The following is a 23,217-nucleotide window of genomic DNA, read 5'->3' as shown; positions in this document are numbered from 1 at the left end:
AAATTGAATTATTTTAAGCAACGAAGATCCAGCTCCAACCGTAATAGGCCGTTACACCCTAATATTAATTGAGTTTCTCAAATATACGGTCATAAAAATATATTGTAATTTTTTATATTACATACACATTGAATTATATAATTGAATTATATGCGAGATACACGCTTACCTAATATAGTTTATATCAATGAACTCTTAAAATAATTATTATTGAACAATTGTTTATTTTAATTATAAAAAATTAATTTTTCTTCTGTTTAGTAAGAAAACCTGTATCACACATCTAATAAGTACGTTTCATTCCGTTTATTTCGTAATTACCTGCTAATTCCTGAAGTGTACCACCAGTGCCTCCAAATTCGACGGGCAAAATATTAGTCGGAATATCCTTGAAACAGTTCTGCATCGCTCTTTGTGAGTAGACGTGCAATCTATTCTTCATCTTTTCAATCATAAAAGATCTAAAAATTCTCAAAATAATATCGATATATTCGGTTGCGTTAATAATGTTAATCGACTGAATTCTCATAGGATAGCTACTCTGCCACGCGTGAACCAAATTCATTATAATTTGGGGTCGCATTTGAAGAGCATGTCGTACAGTCGGATTGGCTACGTCTATGAATATTGAGCAGCCATACACAGATGCTGCAGTATAATTCTTTGTCGCAATTTCCGTCGCCATCACGGCGATCTAAAAAATCGTCCGTCAAGAAATAATAAACGACAATTACAAATAATTTATCATGACAACATCTATTATAAAACATTAGAGCATTATACAACTTTACCTTAGCTATGTCTGAAATTTTGTGTTTCTTTGGGTCATGCCGAGTGCCATATGTGATGACAACTAATCTCCCATGATTATCCGGCTTCCGCAGAGGCAAAACTATCCTAAACATGAATAAAATGTTTCAAACTCTTTCGAAAAATTAAAATATCTTTTGGTATTACAACAATGCATTGAATATTTCCAAAAGTTCTTAATAAAATATTCTTACAATTTAAAAAGAAAAGAAGTTTATCAAATATTAATTTATAATTTTTAAGCAAGTTATTAATAAAATTGAAATAACAATTATAAAAATTCTGTTGTGTACCTGAAATAAATAAAACAAATTAATTTTCTTAGTGTAAATTACATATTTGCAACATTCATTTTAACATTAAATTCGAGATAAATTCGGGATCTGAACAAATTAATTATATTTAAGAAACTAATGATAGAAATATATGTAGTATTAACTGTTAACGCTAAAATGTAATACTTCTACCTGGCAAAAAGACTATATATCGATACATCCCGGTAGGGCATATATCGATAGATTCTTCACTTACAAAACATTTTTTAACAAAATCAATAAAAATTATTTGTTTTAAATAACAAAATCGATGCCGTTTCTAGAGAATTAAAGGAAATAAAGAAAAAGGGAATAAAGAAAATTGATTAACAAAATTTGATTAACGTTCTGAAATAATAATCGTTACCCTAAATCAAGTAGTTCTTGTAGTTCCGGTTGAAATGGATTTTTATTCATGTACCATTCTGGTAAGCGAAATCGTTGTTTATAATAGTTTTGTATTCTGATCTTAGTTTTCTCAAGATTAAATTTGCAGACTCTCAAAAATCGCAGGATAAGGAAGTCACCTGTGTACAGATTAAAAATTCGCTTCAAATAAGAAACTACAATTGAAGCGGTATTAACAATAAATCTATTATTATGTATTATAAATACGTACATAGAGTAGCATGACTTTAGGAACAAAAATTTCTAATATCTTAAACGGTCTAGCTGGATCTTATCTCAATGTTTATATGATTCTTGTATGAATTTATATACTACGTGTGTAGTCCCCAGAAATGCGCGCCGAAATGATTTTTCGGTCTTGAAACGCTAACTCTATTAAAATACCGCAGTATTATCACGAGTTAAATTGCTAGTCAATTTAATTCGTGATAATACTGCGGTATTTTAATAGAGTTAGCGTTTCAAGACCGAAAAATCATTTCGGTGCGCGTTTCTGAGGACTACACACGTAGTATATAAATTCACATAAGAATCAAACAAGCATTAAGATCCAGCTAGATCGTTTAAGACTTTAATTTCTACAGTTCATGTTATCACATATACGGTCCTATAATATATTATATTGTTTCTAATATCTGTTTAACATATTAGAAAATATTAAAGAGAGATTTTATTATACTATATGTCAAGAAATCGCTATTGTTAAGAAATTAATACTTACAGCATTTTAATTATAAATTATTATAGATCACTTTTTGTGAAAAAAAATGTGTTGTATAATGGTATCGTATTTTATTCTGCCCAAACAGTTAATCCGCACAGATGTAATATATTTTACATATTTTGTCTAAAATGGCACGTTCATATGTACAATCAAATTGGTAAACTTTATATATGTATTGAAATCCAAGTGTATAAAAGTACAAATTAGAAATTTTAATATCTTATTGTTATTTATAATGACTAATAAAACTTTAATGTAATCGACGCATAAAAAGTTTAAGAACAGTGTTGAATGGTAAATTTAACCGTTGCATAATAATGACGTCAATTGCACATATTATATTCATAATGTTTAATTGTCTGTAAGTCTGAGATTTTATGGTCTTATTTATGTTAGAATTTTCTTACTTTAATTGATCTTTACATAATATTTAAACAAAGTAATTTATTTTACGTATGATCATCTATATTTATAAACGTATTTTAATTACTAAAATGATAGAAAGATATGGAAATTTTTTTCTTGCTTTTTTGATTAATTAAAGATATTAAAAATCAATTATATTCTTTAATTTTCATTCAATAAACTAAGTACTAGGTATAACTTCAGTGCCGTTGAAGGTAATTTTATTTAGGGATGCACCGGATACCCGAAGAGTATCCGGTATTTAGTATTATCCGGCACTTTTTTACTATTCGACCGGATAGTCGGATATCATTAATATTCGGGAATATATTCGGTTGAAATTTTATATTGAAAGTTTGCGTCATTGATGCACACTTCTATTCTTTTCAGCTGAACTTCGTACACAATTCATCTTTCCTCTTTTTCTTTTCACGTTGAAGAGATAAAAAAAAGAAAAATTGTGCTAGAAGTTCAGCTAAGGCTGCATTCGGGGAGCGATAGCAACACTATCAGCGCTAGCGTGTCATTCTATTTTTATCATTAATTAGATGTAAAACAGGAATAGGATATAAAGCATGTTTCGAATTACACATATAACGCTTGATACATAATTTTTCCTTGTTGCTCATCGAATACTAAAGAAGGATAAAATGATACATCATGCCACCGACGAGATATTATTAAAGATCAACTCTGGGCAAATTTTTGTCCATACAAAAAGATCCCCGAGAGCCCGGAGGTAATTGATGAATGCTTACATCATCGACAATTAATATAAATTTGCAATTATTAACATAAATATTTCGATAATATATCATTAAATTAATTTTTTATTACATATAAATGTTCTATAAATAAATATGCATACTCATGCTATAATAGTATAATATCTTATATATTGCTGCAAAATTACAATTTTTTCTCTACATAGTGATCATCTCTATTGATAATCAAACTCGGACAATAACATTAAAATCATAATTATTATCACTATTTTTCTCTTATAGTTCCTTTTCCTTTTTGTTCCCATTTTTCTTTCTTTACTCAGCTATTTTTTGAACATTATTCCGGTCAGATATCTGGAAAGTATCGGATATCCGATTTGAAAAATTGCCTAACCGGATATCTGATGTTATATTTTTTTCGGATATCCGATATCTGATAATTTTACGATCCGGTGCATCCCTAATTTTATTATTCCGGAATTAATAAGTTATAATTAAAAAACCTAGGTAATATTTCAATGCATAATCATTACCTCTATCATTTTTACCGATTCGTACGCGCAAGTCGTCGCACTTCTCGATCCAGCATTTGATCTCCGCGATGGCGTTCTTTCTAGTCTCGTCAGTTTCATTCAAATGTACCGCTGCATATTTTTTATCGTCACTTGTCAGTTCTTGCCTAGAGTGATGCACGACGCCGTCGCTGTAGTTACTCGCCATCGTGATGATAGTGAATGTGAACCCTCGTCCACGGAGAGACTCACATCTGCTGGCTGTGAAAACTCGAATGCACAAAACTCGAATGCACAAAACTCGAAGGCAACGCGCGATCAATGATACTTAAACGCGATCTGCAGACAATTTGATGTACAAGTACGTGCTCTTTGGAATCTACGTGCTCTTTGGAATGATTTCCTTGACAAATCAGCTTTAATAATCAAACATTGCGCCATCTGCAGTACATAATAATAGATCCAGGTTGATTAACTTAATGAATATTTAATATTCATCACTGAACTCGAATAATACAGGAACGTGCATTGTTATGTTACGTCCATAAGTGAAAAATGAGAATAAGATAGTATGATAATAAAGAGCCACCTATCTCTGTCTAATCATTCTGCAACTACTGTTCGTAGCTTGGTGATGTGGGCTATCTGTCTCTTTTTAACCATCCTGTAATTTGCTGACTCTCTGCTGCTATGAAATCATAGCAAGCAGTGCACGTTCGAGTATTATTAGAGTCCAGTGGTACTCATCTTCGAAAGAGAAAGGGAAATAATTTATTTTCTTTTCAGCCCGGTAAAAGATTAGAACAAAGCGCTATTAATTAGGGTAATTCGAGTAATTATCTTAATTAATTATTACAAATTTTTTAAAATTGTAATTAACTTAAAATAAAAGGTACGAGAGCATTATGTAAGGTATCTGAGCCGAACAAGGCCCAGCACTAAATAAGGCCCACTTTTAAATTTATTACTTTAAAACTCGCTTTAAGTTTGCAGTATATGTTTAAAAGACGTGTCACAGGAAGTAGATAAAAAGGAATTAAAGAATTGAAATCGATAACAACACGTTTGTTTAATACAACAAAAACTTGTGTGTATGAGCCATTTTTATAACAATCCGCTGCAAAATTTATCAGTATATAATGTTTCAGAATTTATTATAATTATTATTCAACTTCCTAACTATGGAAAATAACTAATGAATCAATTTTTTCAAATAAGTATAAGTATTTTTTTTAAACAATGTACTTATTAAATAAGGCCCACTTATGTGATTATTATTATAGCTAATTATTTGTTTGTTATGTGTGGAGTTTACGCCAGAGAATAACGATTTTCAATGCTGCGTTTAAAAAACCAAAATCGCATTCAAATTGCAAGAAATTTCCAAAGATTAAAGAGTTAATTACAAACAAAATTAAAGATAATTGTAATATTTGAGGGTAAAGTAAATCCTAAGGAATATCCTTTCTATGATAATAATTATTAATAATCATTTTAAAATTGATTTAAAAAAAATGTTTATAATATTTTCTTTTAATTTACTTTTAATTTACTTTTGATTTGAGCCTTATTATATTCATATGCATATAATAAGGCTCAATGTCAGAGTTCAATAAAATTTTTTTTTTCGTTCATTTATACATATTCTACATAAACAATATATTTTTCTTTTGGGAGCGAATGAAATAAAGATTTGATTCTCACTTAGTTTATTTTAGTATCCCCTATTTATTCAATATATTACAAATAAAATTAAAAAAAAAATTAATTAGGTGGGTCTTATTCGGCTCCAGCTACTTTATTATAATTTATTTTAATACTAGAAATTTAAAATGCCTATTACGGTCGAAGCCTATTGGATCTTCGTTGCTTAAGTAATTTAATCTTGAATTACTAATACATGTACTTGCATATATACCATATTATAGTATTTTTCAAACTGCGCGCCGAATTATTTTTCCGGACTAAATAAAAGCAATTAAAACTACTCTAGCAATCGCGAATTAAATTGACAAGCAATTTAATAATTTGATGCTACCATCAAGCATCATATATTATAAAGATGTTAATATGTTAAAACTGTTAATAAATTTATTGCGAAAAATATTACCTCGGCCGGGACTTGAACCCGGATCTCTTGTATTCCGTACGAGCGTCCTAAACCATTAGACTACCGAGGCCTTAATATTTCGGAAAAATAATTCGGCGCGCAGTTTGAAAAAGACTACAATATGGGGTATGTATGCAAGTATATATATAATATACATTAGTAATTCAAGATTGAATTATTTAAGCAACGAAGATTCAGCTTCGATCGTAATAGGTATTTTAAATTTCTAGTATTGATTGTGTTTCTCACATATACGGTCTAAAATAAAGATATTGTTTTATTTTAATGTTAAAATAAGACTATCATGTAAATCAGTATTGGGATTTAGTTGCACATTTCGGCTGATTTTCAGCTTGGTTCCTGCCCCTTACTGTATCATCTCTGGCGATCGGCATTTAGGCTGCGCGCGGGATGGTGAAGTAAGGAACAGGAACCAAGCTGAAATCTTTTTCGTATTCATTCGGTCGAAATATGCAACTAAATCCCAGCACTGATGTAAATATAAATACAACTATATAAAATAATTGATAAGTTTCATTTAATTACACAAAATAATTATAAAAAAGTTAAGAATGTCACTAAGGATGTACATATATAGGCTCCATTCTTTTCTAAATAGAAGTGAAGCAAAACTGCATGTTTTGAAAGCACAAGCAAATATAGTATTTTTATTTTTTTGTATGTACTGTAGAAATTATATGATAATATTTAATTATTAAATGACATTTTATTAAAATAAGCATAAAAAAATGATGAGTTACTTTTAATTTATATAAATATGTTGAGACGACGAATTAGGAATCATTAAGGTCTACTTGCATTACTAGCGGTAGAGTAAATGAACCTCATCTCTCTGTAATTCCATAACTTGAGAGAAATTGCACACAATATGCTTTAGTGTACGCAATATGCTTTATTGCATAACACGTAAGAGATAAACATTGCATTTTATCTACTTGATGACGCGGTTTGTGTCTGAAAAAATTTCCCTATATTTGATTTAGTCTATACATATAAGCGATCCGTTAATAATACGCGCTATTTACGTAGTCTTTAATCAGAGTTTTCATATTCGATATTTGGGATATTTGTAATTCATGCACTGTTTACGTGAATACATTTGTACAAAAACTGAATTACGATCAGCGACTCTTAAGGTACCTTTTCTTGCTGACGCTCGACGCTCATTTTCAGCATCAAAATAAGTTACGTGATCAACGTTGATCGACGTTGACGCTTGATATTCATCAATTTTTATCAAATGACTTATTTTGATGCCGAAAATGAGCGTCGAGCGTCAGCATAAAAAGGCACCTTTACTCTCGCTTAGAAATTAATTGATCTTCACAATTTTTAACAAATTGCTATAGTAATTAACACTGTTCGCTGATAGTGTACCTTTTGGACAAATACAGTTAATCAAAGGACGGACAAGGAGAAGCATTACAACTTACGATGCGCCACGATGTCTATAGCATATTTTTATCATAAATCAGTAATAATCGCGCTGCTTGCAGTAAATAACGGATTTAGAAGCTCGCCGTGACAAATCTATATACATAATAATTACTATATATTCTCAGTCTAAAAGATGCAGTACAAACAATAAATGTAACTTAACTTAGTTACATTTCTTCCAATAACTAGTAACTGATTTAAGTTACTTTTACAGTTACTTTACATTTTAAACTTATTTGTCAATTTAATGTGTTTGATTAAAATCTGAATACTGATTAAGGATACGGTCCACTATAAATGCTTCGAAGTATTTTTGGTTGGTCAGTAAATTGTAAATGTAAATTATTTTTTTCTTTGATAGCCCTAATGACATCGATGTCACTCATATTGTTCTATCATGATAACAGAAAAGTAACTGAAAAGTAACTGAAAAGTTACTTTTTCAGTAACCGTAACTATAGTGAGTTAATTTTTAGTCTCAGTAACTTGGAATTGTAACTAGTTACTTTTGAAAGAAAAAAACTGTAATTGTAACTAGTTATTTTTACGAAGTAACTTTCTAACCCTGCAAAATACGTACAAATATAATTTTTCATATAAAGTTACATTATTTTATATACACATATATAGTTACATTATTTTATGTATATTGTATCTATTATAGTATACCTACTACGTATATAGCCATATATCGATATACGACAATTATACGTGAAAAGCAGATAATTTAAAAATACATGACAAACATAACTATTTAAAAACGTAATATAAACTATACCTACTATTTTTTCTTAAAGTTTCATAATTCATCTTTTTCGTATCATATCATTAATTAGTTCTTTTTGTGTAACAAAAGGAAAAAAAAAATATAGTTATTTTCTCTTTCATAATCGCTAAAAATAAAGTGTGACTTATATAATGAATAATGATAATAAATGTATAATATCGAAGCGTGTACTAAGAACAAACATTCTCTATCGATACTAAATCTACTATTTCGAAATAATAATTTCGTCATTCCCTTCATTCATAAGCCAGTCGCGATTCTCCTCGATCAATTTCTTCCAATATTCTGCAAAAAAGTGTTTATTTTAAGTAAATTGAGTTATATATTAAAGTTGATTTATATTTATTACACGTTTTAAAATTATATGAAATTATTAACAACTTTTAATTAACGTTTCTTAAGCGTCTATTTGTAATTTTGTTTTTGATAAATGCTGTTGAACAATCGTTTATTCATTAAACGCATTCATTACGTTCTAATTTACTCCAATTACCTGTTAAGTCTTTAATTGTACCATCAGTGCCGCCATACTCAACAGGCAAGATGTTAGCTGGAATATCCTTGAAACAGTTCTGCATCGTTCTGCGTGAGTAGACGTGAAATCTGCTTTTCAACTTTTCCGTCATGAAAGATTTAAAAATTTTCACAACAACATCGAAGAATACCGGTGCATTGAATATGTTAATTGATTGGACCCTCGCTGGATAGCAATTCTGCCATGCGTGGACAAAATTCATTAATACGTAGGGTCGGAGTTGAGTAATATGTTGTAAAGTTGGATTAGAAACATCTATAAATATTGTATAGCCATACACAGATGCTGCAGGATAACACTTCACCGCTACTTCTGTTGCTATCATGCCGACCTAAAAAATCGTCCGTCGAGAAACAATGCGAATTGAAAATATATGATATTCGTTCGAACTGTTTTTTATATTATATTTATTTTTACCTTATATATATCTGATATTTTGTGTATTCTCGGATCATGTCGTGTGCCGTGCACAATAAAAACTAATCTTCCTTGATTATCCGGTTTCCGTAGAGGCAAATAATAACTATAATAAATGTAAACAAAGAATTTTACACTTTTTTGAAGAATTAAATATATTTTTTTATTTTTACAGTGATTTAGCCTTTGAATATGTTTAATAAAATATTCTTACTGATACACATGCGTAACAAAAATGAAAAAAGAAAATTAACACAAATTTATTTTTAAATAAACAAATTTATTTTTAAATAAACAATTTGTCGTTAAAATTAAATTTACAATTTGTAAAGTACCTTGCTGTATACAGGGTGTTTTTGAAATAATACCCACTAATCATACAGTGTTATTTTTAATAAAAAACTAAGTCGAAAAGTCTTGTACCATTTTGCAATTTTCGCAATATCTTTTTTTAGTTAGAAAAATGAGAAAAATATCTAAAATCGACGCATAAAATAACTTTAAGGTATTTTTAATAAGAGTTCTCTTTAAGAAACATCTTGAAAATATTTCACGAAGAACACTGAAAGATATCTTAAAATAATACATCGATTTTATCTGTTCATTTGGCAATGTTTAAAAATTAACCCTTACCCTACTAAGGGGGGGGAGGGGGGTCATTAGTTACCGAGTGATTCCTGTTCGTGCAAATTTCTTCGCGTCTTTCGGTAATTATAAATTATACTACATTTTATTATTTTCCAAAATGAAGTGCCAATATTTATTCTAGAAAGTTGAAAGTATGTTGGAATTTTTAGAGATTTTTTGAATCATTCTGAATAGGTGAAAAAAAATGGACAGGTTCTAGTGCTTCAGTTAATATACAGTCACGAAACGAATTGTCCGGATATTGCAAATTTATTTTTCGGTACAGTATCATCAAATAATATAATTTTTAAAGAATAATATTTAGAAGTGAGAACTTTCTCCAGTGATTTTCTCTCTCTCTCTCTCTCTCTCTCTCTCTCTCTCTCTCTCTCAGATTAAATTGTTTGAATCTGATAAAAAGAAAAAAGTTTACCGTAAAATCAGAGAAGCTTTTAAAATCCGAAATCTAATTCCTACTGTAAAATATGGTGGTGGAAAACTCTCTTCTAGGGATTTATGGCAGCTTCTGGATTAGGGAAACTTGAAATTATGATATAATGAATCAACATATGTACGTAGAAATTTTGAAGCGTAATTCAAAAGAGTCCGCTCGTATAATTGGAATCGAATGAAACTTTATTATGCAGCAAGATAACGATTCCAAGCATACCTCTCGTCGTGCACAGGAATTTTATAAATTAAATAAGATCAAGATACTTGAATGTCCTTTCCAGAGCCCAGACTTGAATTCTATTGAGCATTTGTGGGAACTTCTCAAGTCAGAAGTCCGAAAATCGAATCCTCGAAATCATGGGGAATTGGAAAAATTTCCATCCTGGAAGCTTGGTGAAACATTAATCCTGAAGTCACTCGAAAAACTTGTGGAAAAAATTTTAAGCAGACTAAATCTAAATGCTATTATTAAAGTTAAAGGTGGTCCTACGTGCTATTAAAAAACTTAATATATTATTTAATATTATATTTTCTTCAATGTTATTTTTGTTTGTTCGATCAATTAATTTTGCGATTATTTTTCTACTTTTGTTGATTAAGTCTATATATGTATTTAAAAATATAATTTTGACTGATATTAGAGATGAAAGTAAATCACTGGAGGAAGTTCTCACTTCTAAATACTATTATTTTTAAAAAATTATATTATTTGGTGATACTGTACCGAAAAATAAACTTGTAATATCTGTGTCCGGACAATTAGTTTCGTGACTGTAAATGAGGCACCAAATTGTATCTAGTAGGGTAAGGGTTAATATCTTGTTAACTATTGCGAAAATTACAAAATGATAGAAGACTTTGACTCAGTTTTTTATTAGGAATAGCACGTGATTAGTGGGCATTATTTCAGAAATATCCTCTATACAAGAGACAGATAGGTGTAAAAAAATCAAGAAATAACTTATAGTCTATCAGTCCTCATTACCATCAAGTGATATTGTTAATAAAACTCTTAACTTATAACAATCAATATAAATTAACATAATTAACTTTAATTAATGAAGTAATTAAAAACCACAATGTTGCGATCATATTTTTATAGAAGAAATTGACGATTATAATTATTGGGCGGAAATTTATAAAATTTTGGTGAACCATTTTAAATCAAATAATCTAAGATGCATTATATCCTGAACAAGAATAACAGAACAGAAGAGATAATTTATATACATTTAGATTAAGTCAAATCAAACGCTTTGATATATCGATCTAGTTTCTGCACGCATAAAGAAATTCACTGTAAAACCTCATAAATTTCAACACTCTATAAACTCTTACATTTTTATAATCAATAATAATGATCGTTACCCCAAATCAAGTAGCTCTTGCAGTTCTGGTCGAAATGGATCTATATTCGTATACCATTCCGGTAAGTCGGATCGCTGCTTATAATAGTTTCTTATCCTGATTTTAGTTTTCTCGAGGTTAAATTTACAGACTCTCAAAAATCGCAGGATAAAAAAGTCATCTACATACAGAGAGAAAGAGAAAGAGGGATTAAAAACTTCTTCCAAATAAGCTACAATTGATGCAAAAATCTAATCTAAGTTAGATACCGCGCAATTTTTAAATTATTTAACGCTAAGGTTAATTACATATTGGCTACGTTTAGAAACCAATGGTTGAGAAAGCTGTCATTACTATTTGTTTATTTTTCTACATTTATCATAGATCGCAGAGAAAAAAAAACAGTTATTGAACGGCCATTTAATTGTTGCTGTTTCTGAACGTAGCCAATAGTTGCGTTCAGTAGAGAAAACTAATCAGTTAGTACTTAGTGATTCTCAGGGAATGGAAAGTTACTTTTTAAAAGTAACAAATTACAGTTACTCGTCACCGAGTAGGAAAAGTAACAAGTTATCGATTTTCAAAAGTAACTCGTTACAATTACCGTTACTTGAGAAAGTAACTTTTCGCTACTTTTCCGTTACTTTTTTTTAAATCGACGACCGCCAATCACAGCGGACGGGACTAGGAGCTTCTATAATCTCAAACGCTATGTACTGTAAAAAATTGTTGCGTAAAATTACAACTATTTTACTAGATAATTTTGAGACCCACTATAATAGTTGTAAACGTCCACACGTTTGTAAATTTGCAATATGCAAATAAAAATAATTTCTTGGTTTGTAACTAAGCAGATTGTAAAGGTACAATTACAATGTGTATGTGTAGTTACAGGAACGATAATATGACAATACATTTCACACTATATATTATTATACATTTAACAATACGCGAAAAATTTGTTATATTACGTAATATTACTAAAATTTGGATAATTATAGAAAATATTCAAAATATCCTGCTATTTATATAATTTTCAATATAAAATAAGATATATTTACACAATAAAAGCAAATTTACATAATTTCTGTAAAATTGCAGGATTTTTTTATATTTACAGGACTAATCATGTAATCTATTTTACATCTATTATTATATGTGTAAATTTACGAAATTTTTTTACAGTGTAAGTGGCTTGTGTCATATCGTGTCCAATCATGTGCAAAGTAACAATAAAAGTAACTGTAAAATTCGTTACCGTTAACAAAAAAATGTAATTTCGTTACCGTTACAGTTACAAAGAAAAGTAACGCAATTACTAGTAAAGTTACCAAAAAAGTAACTTGTAACTGTAACTTCGTTACAAGTAACGAGTTACTTCCATTTCCTGTGATTCTTTAATATGATTGGTTTCTACTTGAATTCAACGAAGAACTAAAGGCAAGAACCAATCACATTAAAGAATCACTAAGCGCTAATTAATTAATTTGCTCTGCTGAATGTAGCTATTGTCATTATACATACATTACTATTAAAGAATAAATCGTATAATTAAATTTATCTTCATTTTGCTTGAATAAATATTCCACATAATCAAATATATTTTTACTAAAGTACACTTACGTTTTAAGTGTATCTATTAAAAACTTTTAAGCATATTTATGTTTTAAATGTATCTATAAATAACTTTTATTTATTCTTCGATTAATTGAAGGTATATGATCAGAAAACTGCTTGATTTAAAACATAACTGCATATAAATTCAAACTAGGAAATAAACATAAAAATTTGTTACTAAATCACTATTTATCACTTTTTACTATTATTTATTAAATCTTTCCGATCTCTTTAATTTTTTCTTGTAACGGAGTCGAACGCCACACCTTATATCATTTTTTATTTTGTTCTATTATATTATTAAAAACAAAGCGTCAAATATAACGTCACGTCGATGCAGATTGAAAGTAATTTCATTTTATTACTTTGGAATTAATAAACTATAATTAAATTTTATAAAGCAATATTTCGACGCTTTTGCCACGAATAATTGTGACTTTTACCGATTCGTACGTGCAAGTCGTCACTCTGCTCCAGCCAGCGTTTGATTTCCTTGATTGCATTCTCTCTAGTTTCATCGGTCTCGTTTAAATGTGCTGCTGCATATCTTTTCTCCTCGTTAGTTAGCTTATGTTGAGCATAACACTCTACACTATCGCCACACAGGCTTGCCATCGTGACACTGCGAGAAGCTATGTTTACAGCAGAACGTATATGAACTGTAGAGATACACTGTCATGCGTAAAAGACGATTAACGATAAACACAGCCAGATAAGTCAATGTCAAACTTTTTCATGAAATCAATTTGGTGATTTACAATAATTATTTGCTGTTCGTTCTTCAGAGAAAAAAACGTTAATGTTACATAAGGCATAAGGTCTAAATTCTCTACATTATTGTAAACTTCAACGTTTTTCTTGAAATACATATATATGAACAAAAATTATATTGAAAAATCATACTTATATCATTATTTATAAATAATGAAATAAGTGTAAAACAAGTAAATTAAGTTGTCTAATGTTTACATAACAATATGAAAAAAGATTTATAAATTATAAAAAGTAGTACGAATTTCTGTTTTTATTTACATATGTTAGGAATTTAAATCATTTGTAAAAATCGTTCGATATATTTCATATTTATTATGCTCATTCAGCCACAAATCAGCTATTTTTGATTCTTGGCCTTGATATCGTGCGAAATATCACGGTCTCAGCAACAGTTATCTAGAGCAGTTGTTACTTTTTCTCTTCTGGCGAACAAGTAATTAACGCGATGTAGAAATATTTCAAATCTTAGATGTATTACGTAAATTATTATTGCATAAGTCTTGTTACGTATTGTATATATTATATATATATAATATAGATATGTTAGGGAACTATAAAAAAATTTGAAATTTTAAAAATTAATTCGCGTTTTATTATTTATATTGTTTATAACAAAGTCGCAAATAATTATAAATTTTTTTTATTTTTAATGTTAATCACAACTTTGTAAAATAAAATATCAATTAATAATCATTCCCAGACCAATTATATCAATGTTCTAATATAAATAAAGCAAATCGGTTTTAGCATGAACCACATTCCAGTTGAAAGGATGAAAGTTTTAGACAATCCAAGGAATATTTTTTCTCCTTAGGCTTCCCTCTATTAATTATGTCTGAAAAAATAAAATAAAATTAAATTAACAAAATAACATTTAGATAACAAAATATTTTTTAAATAAAGGCATAAGAGATGTTCTAAATCGGACCGGATTCCAAATAGGACCTTTTTAATTTAAATGAATATAATTAAGCAGATTTGCGTGCTATTTATAATATAATGTAAAGTCCAATAGTTCCAAATCGGACTCGAAAAACCGTTTTTACATTTTCCATTATAGTTCAACATAGGTGAGAGATACGTCAAAATGGTCTTAAGTAATAATTTAAAAAGGAATTAAATGATCTTTCCAACAGCATCTTTGGTTTTATGATCGGACTTTATTTATGCTTTGTAGAAAGCAAAAACTGCAAATAGGTCCGATTTAGACCACTCTCCCTCCTATATATAAACATATATAAACATATAATTATTATATACGAAATACCTCCTTTTTTCTTTTGTAAAATTATTGTTTGATATAATAAAAATAATAATTATAATAAAATCTAAAAAATAACTAACAAGATAATTTTTGCATTAGTTATTTTTTTTACAAAAAGTCAAGTTTGAAAAATTGAGAAAAAATTGTTCATTTTTAATTATATATAAATCATAAACATAAATCATGTTCTTTGGAATGTATAATATATAATTTTTGTTATCATTCCCGCAATAATCAGATTCAGTAATCGATTTATGTGTAACAGATAACGGATTCAAAGATTTGCTGTAGCAACTGAATACCTACTACATAATAATTATTATTATTCTTTAAAAAAAGCATCAAATACTTAATAAAAAAAATTAATTGTTAAAATATTTACATTACGTAGCATATTAATTATTTAAATATAATACGTACAAATACAAATATTCATACAAAGTTAGTTATATATTATTATTACTTATATTATACTCGTACGTATAGTTGCCTTTCGATTATAAGTTAAATATAAAGCAGATTAATTAAGATGTATACCCGGGAAAAAATATTTTATATATAATTATATAAAATTATGTAAAAATATATATAATTTTATATAATTGCATATAAATGGACATATTTTATTTATAATTGTATATAATTATATCTATTTATATACAATTATATATAAACTTACATATAAAATTATATACAATTATATATAAAATATGGGACTTCCGGTTAGGAGAAGGTAGCGTAGAGACGGGTGTATGTACGGCGGATCGAATTATAGCCGAAAAGTAGTAATAAACGAAAAGAGGTAAAAGATACAAAGTGGAGCAAAGAGAGAAAAGGTGGGAAAGTGTCGGGAAAAGAAGGCAAGCAGATAAAGAAGAAGAGGAAAGAATAAGAGTGATTAGAAGTTTCGGAAAAACTTATAGGTTAGACGGGTAGAAGGAAGATCGAGCAGGCGGGGAGAGGTGGAAGAGCGAAGAGTCTACGGCAGCAGCCGGTAGGTGGCACAAATGGTGGGAAGACCGACAGGCAGTAAAAATAAACCTAAAGAAGATAACATGCAGAAATACATGACAGGAAAAGAGGAGCCTATGATAAAGGTGATGAGGGAGATGGAGGAAAATATTTGCAAGAGGATGGAGAAGATAAACGAAAACATGTTGGGACAAATTGAACAAATGAGGAAGGAATGGAAAGAAGGAAAACTGGAGATAGAGGAAGGAAGAAGAAAGGATAAAGAAGAATTCACTATAGAAAGGAGGAAACTGGAAAGAAGAATAGAAAAGCTAGAATGGGAGAGAGAAAAGAAAGATAGAGGAAGGAGAAGAAACAACATTGTTATCAGAAGCATAAACAAATGGGGTGGAACCAAGATGGAACAGCAGGTATCAGATTTCATTAAAGAGGTAGACGTGAAAGTAAGAAAGGCGTTTAAGATACAGGGCAAAGAAAACAAGAGTACCATTTATAGCTGAATTGGAAAGCTGGGAAGAAAAAAGAGAGGTTATGATTAAAAAGAAAATATTAAGCTCAGGAATATTTATAGATAATGACTTAACAATAATGGAAAGAGAAATGCAGAAACAATTGAAGGATAAAGCTAAAGAGGAGAAAGAGAAAGGAAACAATGTGAAAGTAAGCTATGGTAAGATTTTTGTGAAAGACAGATGGCTACGCTGGAACGAGAGAGAGAAAAGAATTGAAGAAGACAGAGGAAGAAGAGAATGATAAAAGGAAAAGGATGGCGGAGGAGCGACGAGAAGAGGACTAAGAATCTGTTTCTGGAACATAGCGGGCCTGTTGAATAAATGTGAGGAAACGTGGGAATACCTGGAGGAGTTTGACATCGTGGGACTAGTGGAGACATGGATGGAAGAAGATAGATGGGAGAAGATCAAAAATAAATTGCCGAAAGACTATGTGTGGGGCTTTGTACCAGCAGAGAAAGAGCATAAAAAAGGAAGAGCAAAAGGCGGAATAATCACGGCAGTGAGAAAAAAAATAAGGAACATAGAAGTTAGGAAATTAAATGAAGCAGCGATGGAATGCAAAATAGAGTATAATGGGAAGAAATGGAGGATAATGACAGTGTACAGTCAAGAGATAGAAAAAACAATGGAGACAGTGATGAAACACATTCCAGAAGAAGAGGAAGAGTATTTGACAGTAGGAGGAGACCTAAATGCAAGAACAGGCAATGAAGGAGGACCAGTGAGAGAGGAAGAAAATGGAAAAAGAAGCGAGAGCAGGAGATCGATAGACAAGATAATAAACAGAGAGGGACGTAGATTAATAAGCAAGATAGAAGAGAGAGGCTGGGCGATAATGAATGGCAGCTACGGAGAGGAGGGAGGATGGACATATATAGGGGAGAGAGGATCTTCAGTCATAGATTACGTGATAGGAAATGATGAAACAAGCGAAGAAATTAAAGGAATAGAAGAAGGCAACAGGACAGAATCAGATCACATACCATTAGAGATAGAGTTGATGGGGACAAGACTATGGGAAGAAAAAGATAAGGAGACAGAGATGGAAATAGAGAGAAGCGATTGGACGGAAGAGGGAGTTAAAAGCTATCAAGAGAAATGTGAAGAATGGAAGAGCACACGGAAGGATACGGAAGGCATTTGGACGGAGATAAAAAAAAGATTAAAAACGCGATCAAGAGATATAAAAAGAGAATACTACCATGGAAATTAGGAAAAAGGGAATGGTATAATAAAGAGTGGAAAGGAAGAAAGAGAGAGCTGAGGGGAATGAAGAAAGGAAGGATTAGCAAAGAAGACTATGTGAAAAAAGGAGGGAACATAAAGAGTGGTGTGAAGAACAGAAGAAGAAACACGAGGAGGAAGAAGAGGAAAAGGTTCTTAAATATAAGAACAGGCAGAGGCATGGAAGTATATAAATAGGTACAGAAAGAGGAAATCAGAAGGGCCAAGCAAGGATATACAAATAGACTGTTGGAGGAACCACTTTATGGAGATGCTAGGAGGCACGCGAGAGAGAGCGGTTCAGTAAATAGAAAACGAGGAATGCGAGGAAGAAGGGGCGGACAGAGAAGAAATAGGTGGCATCACAAAAGAAGAATTGATAGAAGTTCTGATGAAATTAAAGAAAGCAAAGGCTCCGGGAGAAGACGAGATAGAGAACGAGGCATGGAGGTTCATGTCCAAGGAAATCGGGGAAGAATTCTGGAAACTAATTAACAGAGTATGGAAAGGAGAAAGAATACCACAAGACTAATAAAGGTCTAATATATCCCATCTACAAAAGGGGAGAAAAAAATGAAATTAAAAACAATAGAGGAATTACGTTGATGGACACGGCATGCAAGATTTACGCGACGATTCTAAACAGAAGACTGGAAAAAGAAGCGGGAGAAAAATTGATGGAAGGGCAATTCGGATTCAGAAAGGGAAGAGGAACGATGGACGCGGTCTACATAGTGAATTACGTGGTTAATAGGGAATTGAGCAAAAAAAGAGGAAAGATATTTGCATTATTCGCGGACCTGAAAGCTGCATTCGATAACGTGGATAGGAGGCTGCTAAATGAAAGATGAGAAAGGTACAGATAGAGAACAATCTCAGATACCGAGTTATGGAGACATATAGGGAAACAAAAAACATAGTGAAAGTAGGAAACATGAAGTCAGAGGAGTTTTGGACTGAAAAAGGCCTAAGACAAGGATGTCCACTAAGCCCGACACTGTTCAATATACATATACATGTCGGACTTGGAAGAAGAGATGGCAAAAGGACAGACAGGAGGAGTAGTAATAGGAAAGGAAAAATGTTGATCAATAACATATGCGGATGACGTAGTTCTACTGGCAAATAATGAATATGATATGAAGGAGATGTTGAAGAGATTCAGGAGGTTCCTACAAAGAAAAAGGCTAAAGCTGAGCCCGGAGAAGTAAAAAATAACAGTTTTCGAGAAAGGTAGAGGTAGAACAAAAACGAGAGTGTGGAAATGGAAAGAAGAGGTAATAGAAGAAGTCAAAGAAATCAAATACCTGGGATATACTCTACAGAAAAATGGGGGGACAGAGAAACATATAAAAGAAAGAATAAAGAAGGCAACGGTGGCAATGAAGAGAACGTGGAGCATAGGAGAAAGAATTTTCAGAGACAACTTCGAAAGAAGAACGAAGATGTTTAACTCCTTGGTGGAAAGTATAATAGCCCTGTATGGAGCGGAGGTGTGGGGCTGGCAGAACGACAATAGACTGGACGGAATAAAAAGGAAGTATATGAAATGGATTTTAAAATTGGATTGGAGAACACCTAACTACATACTGACAGAGGAAACAAAGATGGAAGAAATTAAAGTTAAGGCGATCAGAAGAGCAGTAAAGTATAAAGAAAAAATAAGGAATTCAAAGAAAAAACTGATACAAGAATGCGTAAAGGAGCTGGAAAAGGAGCGCAGAGGAGAAGAAAAGAGTAAATGGGAAAAGAAGAGAAGGGAAGTGTTGGAAAGAACAGGAATGAGTAAAGAACAGGTGAGAAGAGAAAGAGAGATAAGAAATCAAAGAGTAGCAGAAGAATTCATGAAGAGAATAGAAAGAAGAGAGACAGAAGGAAGACAAGTAAAGATAAATGAATCAAGGTATAATGATAACTACAAGAACATAAGGACAGAAGGGCTGCCAAAATATTTGAAAGGGAAAAAGAAGATGAAAGATAGAAGTCTAATAGCCAGATTTAGGTGTGGAAATGAGACAAAGGGAGACCAGTACTGGAGAGAGGATGAAGAAAGGAGGTGTAGATTTGTCACGGTGCGGAGGAGAATATGACACATATACTCAAAGAATGTGAGAAGACAAAGAGTGAGATGAGAGCGGAAGAATTCATAGGGGAAGAAGGTAAAGGACTAGAGATAATGAAGAGGATAGAGAAGGCAAGAAGGGAAGCAGAAGAGAGAGAAAGAGGAAACAAAAACGAGGATCCATCCCTGTTGGCGGCATCGCATACTAATTAGAAAGCGAAATATGGAATAAGAAAGTTTCAAGAGCGGTTCCGGGGCAGATTCTTGGGCGGATAAGGAGAGGATGCTTATAGCGAGATATTTATATATATAGATATTAATGTTATATAATAATATGAACACCAAAGACACAAAGTTAGATGTACACAAAAATTTTAAAGTTGTAAAGTTTGATTTATTTACGAAATATCGATAAATAAGAAATGTATAAATGAAAGGTTAAAATGAAATGTTAAATGATATATTTTTAGTTAGTAAGAACACAATGTAAATCGGAAGCCATCCTAAGCCGAAAGGCAAGGATTAAAATAAAATAAATAAATAAATAAATATATATAAAATATGTCCATTTATATGTATACAAATATATATAATTATACATAGTTTTGTATAATTTTATAAAATTATTTATAAAATATTTTTTCCCGGATATGCCGGAATAAGTATATGTATAATAAAAGAAATTAAATAGACTAGATTCTAAGAGTACAAGGTAAATACATTAAATTTTTACGTATATATTCAAAACATGATGACCTACTGACTAAGAGTAAAAAGTTTATTCTTCACTAGAAATTCTGCATAGAATTATTTTTTTATATTAAATCACCGATAGAAAATTATAATTCTTCTATAAAGAGAAAAAAATGATACTTTTTTGCAAAACAGAAAAAAAACGACTTATATTCAATATAATATTCAATCGAATGCTAAGAACACACCTTTATGTCATTCTTAAATCTACCGCTTCAAAATAGTTATTTTATCATTATCATCATCTACATACAGCGATTCTCCTCGATTAATTTCTTTCAATATTCTGCAAAAGTAAATCTTTGCATTACATATACATTAAATTATATGAGTAACCCAGACAACACCCAACGTCCAAATCTGATTTTTATTTAGTCCGAACGTCTGTGGACTTCGTACGAATGTTTTAAAAACGTATGTTATTCAATGTATAAAGTATGTTCACATTTAGACATTTAAAAAATGTTCATCTCATGCAAAAAATTTTCTAAGGGTGCATTCCATTCCATCGCATGATGTGCATAATGCATCATTTATCCTTGTGTTACGGCTCTTTTTCGCCCGCCGTAACGTATTCGAACAAAACATTTAGGAGAAATTATTGGATTTCTAACTAGCGCGCGAATGGCCGATTACTATTTTTAATTATTTTCGCGATTCCAAATTATTGAATTACTGAATTATTGAATTCCGGTCAATATGGATCCGCTGTTATCAATTATGTTACGAATTTAATTCTGCCGCGTCCCGCCATCAATTACTTAAGGGGGCGATATTAATATTTTGAATACCCCTGCGCGTTATATTCTGGATCCGCATCGCTGCTGGATACGGAGTGGGGAGCGAAAAGCAGTCCAGCGTGGCTGCGGATAGGATATAAGATTGAGAGAGCGACGGAATGTTTATTAGAGTGGGAAAGGTATGATCAGAATATGCACGCGACTCAGGCCGAGTGGCTAACCATGAGATCGCTAACGTCGGCGTATGCTATAGGAATCGCTTATAAATCTTGATCTAATTTAATTAATGTTACTCATTAATATTCTTTCAATTAGGACTCAAAGTTTTCTCTATATGAGAACGTCATGGTAATTTATTCAATTGAGTAATTTAAGAATTTTATTGAACTCGCCATCAGGCTTAACACTCCAAATACGAGTGAAACTTTAGTGTCAAATTGGAAAATGTTTATTTAGCAAGAGATCAATTATCATTGTTATTATTATTATTCCCAGCAATTGAGCCGTTTCATCACTTCATACCCTTTTTAGTGATAGAATATGGAGAAAGATTAAAGAGAACAGAATATAACGCCATTTTAAAGATTGAATTTCTATTTAATGCAAATCCGAGTGATGCGCTGATTACATTGAAACTGACGTGATTGGCCATTCTATAGGAAAAGTAATTTTATCATGTCGTTAATGCGGTTAATAGTCCTTATTGTAAAAGAAATTGGTGAATGAGAGATTGGTAGTAATGGAGGGAAGAACCGTGCGCTCCTGCAAGCGCCAGCCGGCTCAAAGAAAGTAGGAGGAACCGTGCGCTACTGTAAGCACCAGCCGGTTCAAGGCTCGAGGAAATGTAGGAAGAACCGCGCGCTACTGTAAGCGCCAGTCGGCTCAAGGAAAAATGACTTCCTATGTCTGGAAGTGGCCAAAGGAAAAATGACGCTGGGCCAGTGATGCACATTTGGCTCCCCGGCAACTCGGAATCCAGCCCCATCACTTTTACCCCCACCTACCGGCATCGAGTCGGCCGTCTTCGCCGCGAGAGCGAGCGAGACAGCGAGAGGCAGCGCCCGTCCTTCTCGCTCTACCAGTAACTCGTAAACACAAGTCAGTATTAGAGCGCGTGGCGAGAAAAAAGGACGGCCGCTCTCTCTCGCTGTCTCGCTTTCTCTACTAGTCGCTTGTTATAAACGACCGAAAACCGAAAATGTACTTTCTCGGCCGCTCGGCGTATTCCTGTACAGGGTATCCCGATCTTTTTTGCCAATCACTTTTGTGTAGATAGAGCGGACTAAACTGAGTCGAAAAGTCCTCTACCATTTTGCAATTTTTGCAATAGTTAACAAGATATTAATTACTAAAAATTGCAAAATATTAGTTTTCAACAATTTTTTACTCAAATATTATCAACTTTACAGAAAAATTGCAAGAGACAAAAATTATTTATTTTCTTTTTATAGAGTTTTGAAAATTTTTTATCAACTTTTTAGTACTGCATTTTCTTATTTTTATCAACATGAGAAAATACGGTATTAAAAAATTCAAAAAAAATCTGAAAAAATTCTCAGATCTTTATCAGAAGAAAATAAATAATTTTTGTCTCTTGCAGTTTTTCTGTAAAGTTGATAGTATATGAGTAAAAAATTATTCAAGACTAATATTTTGCAATTTTT

General features: G+C 31.3%; 4 protein-coding genes and 1 non-coding gene across 5 annotated transcripts in view; 2 read left to right on the top strand and 3 right to left on the bottom strand.

The window, feature by feature from the left end:
* LOC108768494 (alpha-tocopherol transfer protein) overlaps positions 1 to 4,120 on the bottom strand; it is a 4,776-nt gene extending 656 nt beyond the window's left edge. Inside the window, exons 1-4 of the mRNA XM_018518939.1 lie at positions 3,920 to 4,120; positions 1,492 to 1,651; positions 792 to 897; positions 322 to 694 (exon numbers count right to left, since the gene is read on the bottom strand). Of these exons, the coding sequence (XP_018374441.1) occupies positions 322 to 694; positions 792 to 897; positions 1,492 to 1,651; positions 3,920 to 4,106 (826 nt within the window). The 5' untranslated portion in view covers positions 4,107 to 4,120. The remainder of the gene's footprint in view (positions 1 to 321; positions 695 to 791; positions 898 to 1,491; positions 1,652 to 3,919) is intronic.
* Positions 4,121 to 4,215: 95 nt separating this feature from the next.
* The window catches only part of LOC108768493 (alpha-tocopherol transfer protein), a 43,860-nt gene continuing 24,858 nt past the window's right edge, over positions 4,216 to 23,217 (top strand). The window contains exon 1 of the mRNA XM_018518936.1: positions 4,216 to 4,259. Coding sequence (XP_018374438.1) covers positions 4,252 to 4,259 — 8 coding nt within the window. The 5' untranslated portion in view covers positions 4,216 to 4,251. The remainder of the gene's footprint in view (positions 4,260 to 23,217) is intronic.
* On the bottom strand, positions 6,006 to 6,078 carry TRNAS-GGA (transfer RNA serine (anticodon GGA)). The gene has a single exon. It is a non-coding gene; the product is annotated as a tRNA-Ser (tRNA).
* LOC108768496 (alpha-tocopherol transfer protein) lies at positions 8,367 to 14,018 on the bottom strand. The gene is made up of 5 exons (XM_018518941.1): positions 13,693 to 14,018; positions 11,654 to 11,813; positions 9,206 to 9,311; positions 8,747 to 9,119; positions 8,367 to 8,538 (listed from the first exon to the last, which is right to left on the bottom strand). The coding sequence occupies exons 1-5, from the start codon at positions 13,862 to 13,864 to the stop codon at positions 8,459 to 8,461; spliced, it is 891 nt and encodes a 296-aa protein (XP_018374443.1). The 5' UTR covers positions 13,865 to 14,018; the 3' UTR covers positions 8,367 to 8,458.
* LOC108768497 (uncharacterized) lies at positions 17,130 to 20,215 on the top strand. The gene has a single exon (XM_018518942.1). The coding sequence runs from the start codon at positions 17,154 to 17,156 to the stop codon at positions 17,985 to 17,987; it is 834 nt and encodes a 277-aa protein (XP_018374444.1). The 5' UTR covers positions 17,130 to 17,153; the 3' UTR covers positions 17,988 to 20,215.

This window comes from Trachymyrmex cornetzi, unplaced genomic scaffold (genome assembly GCF_001594075.2).
Source record: "Trachymyrmex cornetzi isolate Tcor2-1 unplaced genomic scaffold, Tcor1.1 scaffold8, whole genome shotgun sequence".
NCBI classification, from domain to species: Eukaryota; Metazoa; Arthropoda; class Insecta; order Hymenoptera; family Formicidae; genus Trachymyrmex; species Trachymyrmex cornetzi.
The sequence above is the reverse complement of the archived record's forward strand: the minus strand, read 5'-3'. Positions and strand labels throughout refer to the sequence as shown.

Coding starts and splice junctions, on each gene's coding strand:
- LOC108768496 (XM_018518941.1), bottom strand. CDS start 13,864: ATGGCAAGCCTGTGTGGCGATAGTGTAGAGTGTTATGCTCAACATAAG. Junction 9,312..11,653: donor CAAGAGCTACTTGATTTGGG/GTAACGATCATT, acceptor CATTTATTATAG/TTATTATTTGCCTCTACGGA. Junction 9,120..9,205: donor AAATATCAGATATATATAAG/GTAAAAATAAAT, acceptor ACGATTTTTTAG/GTCGGCATGATAGCAACAGA.
- LOC108768497 (XM_018518942.1), top strand. CDS start 17,154: ATGGAAGAAGATAGATGGGAGAAGATCAAAAATAAATTGCCGAAAGAC.